The sequence below is a fragment of the Eimeria mitis genome, genomic scaffold (genome assembly GCF_000499745.2).
Source record: "Eimeria mitis Houghton genomic scaffold, Emh_scaff5422, whole genome shotgun sequence".
Classification (NCBI taxonomy): Eukaryota; Apicomplexa; class Conoidasida; order Eucoccidiorida; family Eimeriidae; genus Eimeria; species Eimeria mitis.
Genome location: NW_013573696.1, coordinates 2,187 through 3,376, shown reverse-complemented (window position 1 = coordinate 3,376; position 1,190 = coordinate 2,187). Strand labels below are relative to the sequence as shown.

The 1,190-nt window shown below is 50.9% G+C and overlaps 1 protein-coding gene across 1 annotated transcript in view; it reads left to right on the top strand.

The window, feature by feature from the left end:
- Positions 1–818: 818 nt before the first annotated feature.
- EMH_0081940 (uncharacterized protein) overlaps positions 819–1,190 on the top strand; it is a gene marked incomplete at both ends in the record, with an annotated part of 2,038 nt that continues 1,666 nt past the window's right edge. Inside the window, 1 exon segment of the mRNA XM_013500456.1 lies at positions 819–1,190. Within this exon segment, the coding sequence (XP_013355910.1) occupies positions 819–1,190 (372 nt within the window).

The window sequence follows — 1,190 nt, the reverse complement described above, 5'->3', positions numbered from 1 at the left end:
ATTTTTAATATATATTTCACAAAAAAAATACAAACATCGTTCGTCTAGACGCAATACCAGCAGCAGCAGCAACACCACCAGCAGCAGCAACACCAGCAGCAGCAGCAGCAGCAGCAGCTGCTGCTGCTGCTGCTGCTGCGCCTCCGCTCGCGGTCCGTTCCCCCGATCCACCTGTTGGGGTTTGTTTATGTCTTTTGTGATATTTAAACAAAAAAATAAAAAAATAAAAAATAAATAAAGTTTTAGGGGTGACAGCAGCAAAAACACGAATATTTGCATCAACTGCTGCTGCAGTTGCTACTGCTGCTGCTGCTGCTGCTGCTGCTGCTAATGCTGCTCGCGGGACAGGGTCACAGCAGCAGCAGTAGCAGCCGTGGCGGCAGCAACACCACAGGAGCTGCTGCTGCTGCTGCTGCTGCTGCTGCTGCTGCTGCTGCTGCTGCTGCTGCTAGGGGGTATACAATGAGAGAGTATTTTGATTCGAGTTGCTGCGTCAGCAGCTGTTGCTGTTGGCACCTTTTCTAGCTTCTGCTGCAGTGCAGCACAGCAGCAGCAGCAGCAGCATAAAAACAGCAGCAAAAACAGCAGCAACAACAGGAACAGCAGCAGCAACAGCAGCAACAACACCAGCATCACCTCTTACGTTTCTTGCTTTTATATATATATACATATATATATAAATATATAAATAAATATATATTAATTATATCTGTTGTCTCCGTCTCTTCTGTGGTTGCTGCAGCAGTAGCAGCAGCAGCAGCAGCAAATATAATTTTTGTTGCAGCAGCAGCAGCAGCAGCAGCAGCAGCAACGCTGGTATGGATCCGTTTGTCTCTTCTCTGTCTCCGTCTGTCTCCTCTCTGTCTCTTTCTGTCTCCTTTGCTGCTTCCTCTCCCCCCCCACAAACCCACCCAGCTGCCCCTAAAGATGCAGCAGCACCAGCAGCAGCAGCAGCAGCAGCAGCAGGAACGCCTGCTGCTGCTGCAGCAGCAGCAGCAGGAAGGACCCCTGATAACATCCTGCTGCAGCAGCAGAAGAAGCCCAAAGGGGGAGACCCGCAAATGGTTGGGGTGTACATACACCGCAGCGACAGCAGCAGCAGCAGCAGCAGCAACAGCAGCAGCAGCAACCGCAACAGCAACAGCAGCAGCAGCAGCAGCAGCGGTATAGACGGGGTCTTTACTGCTGCA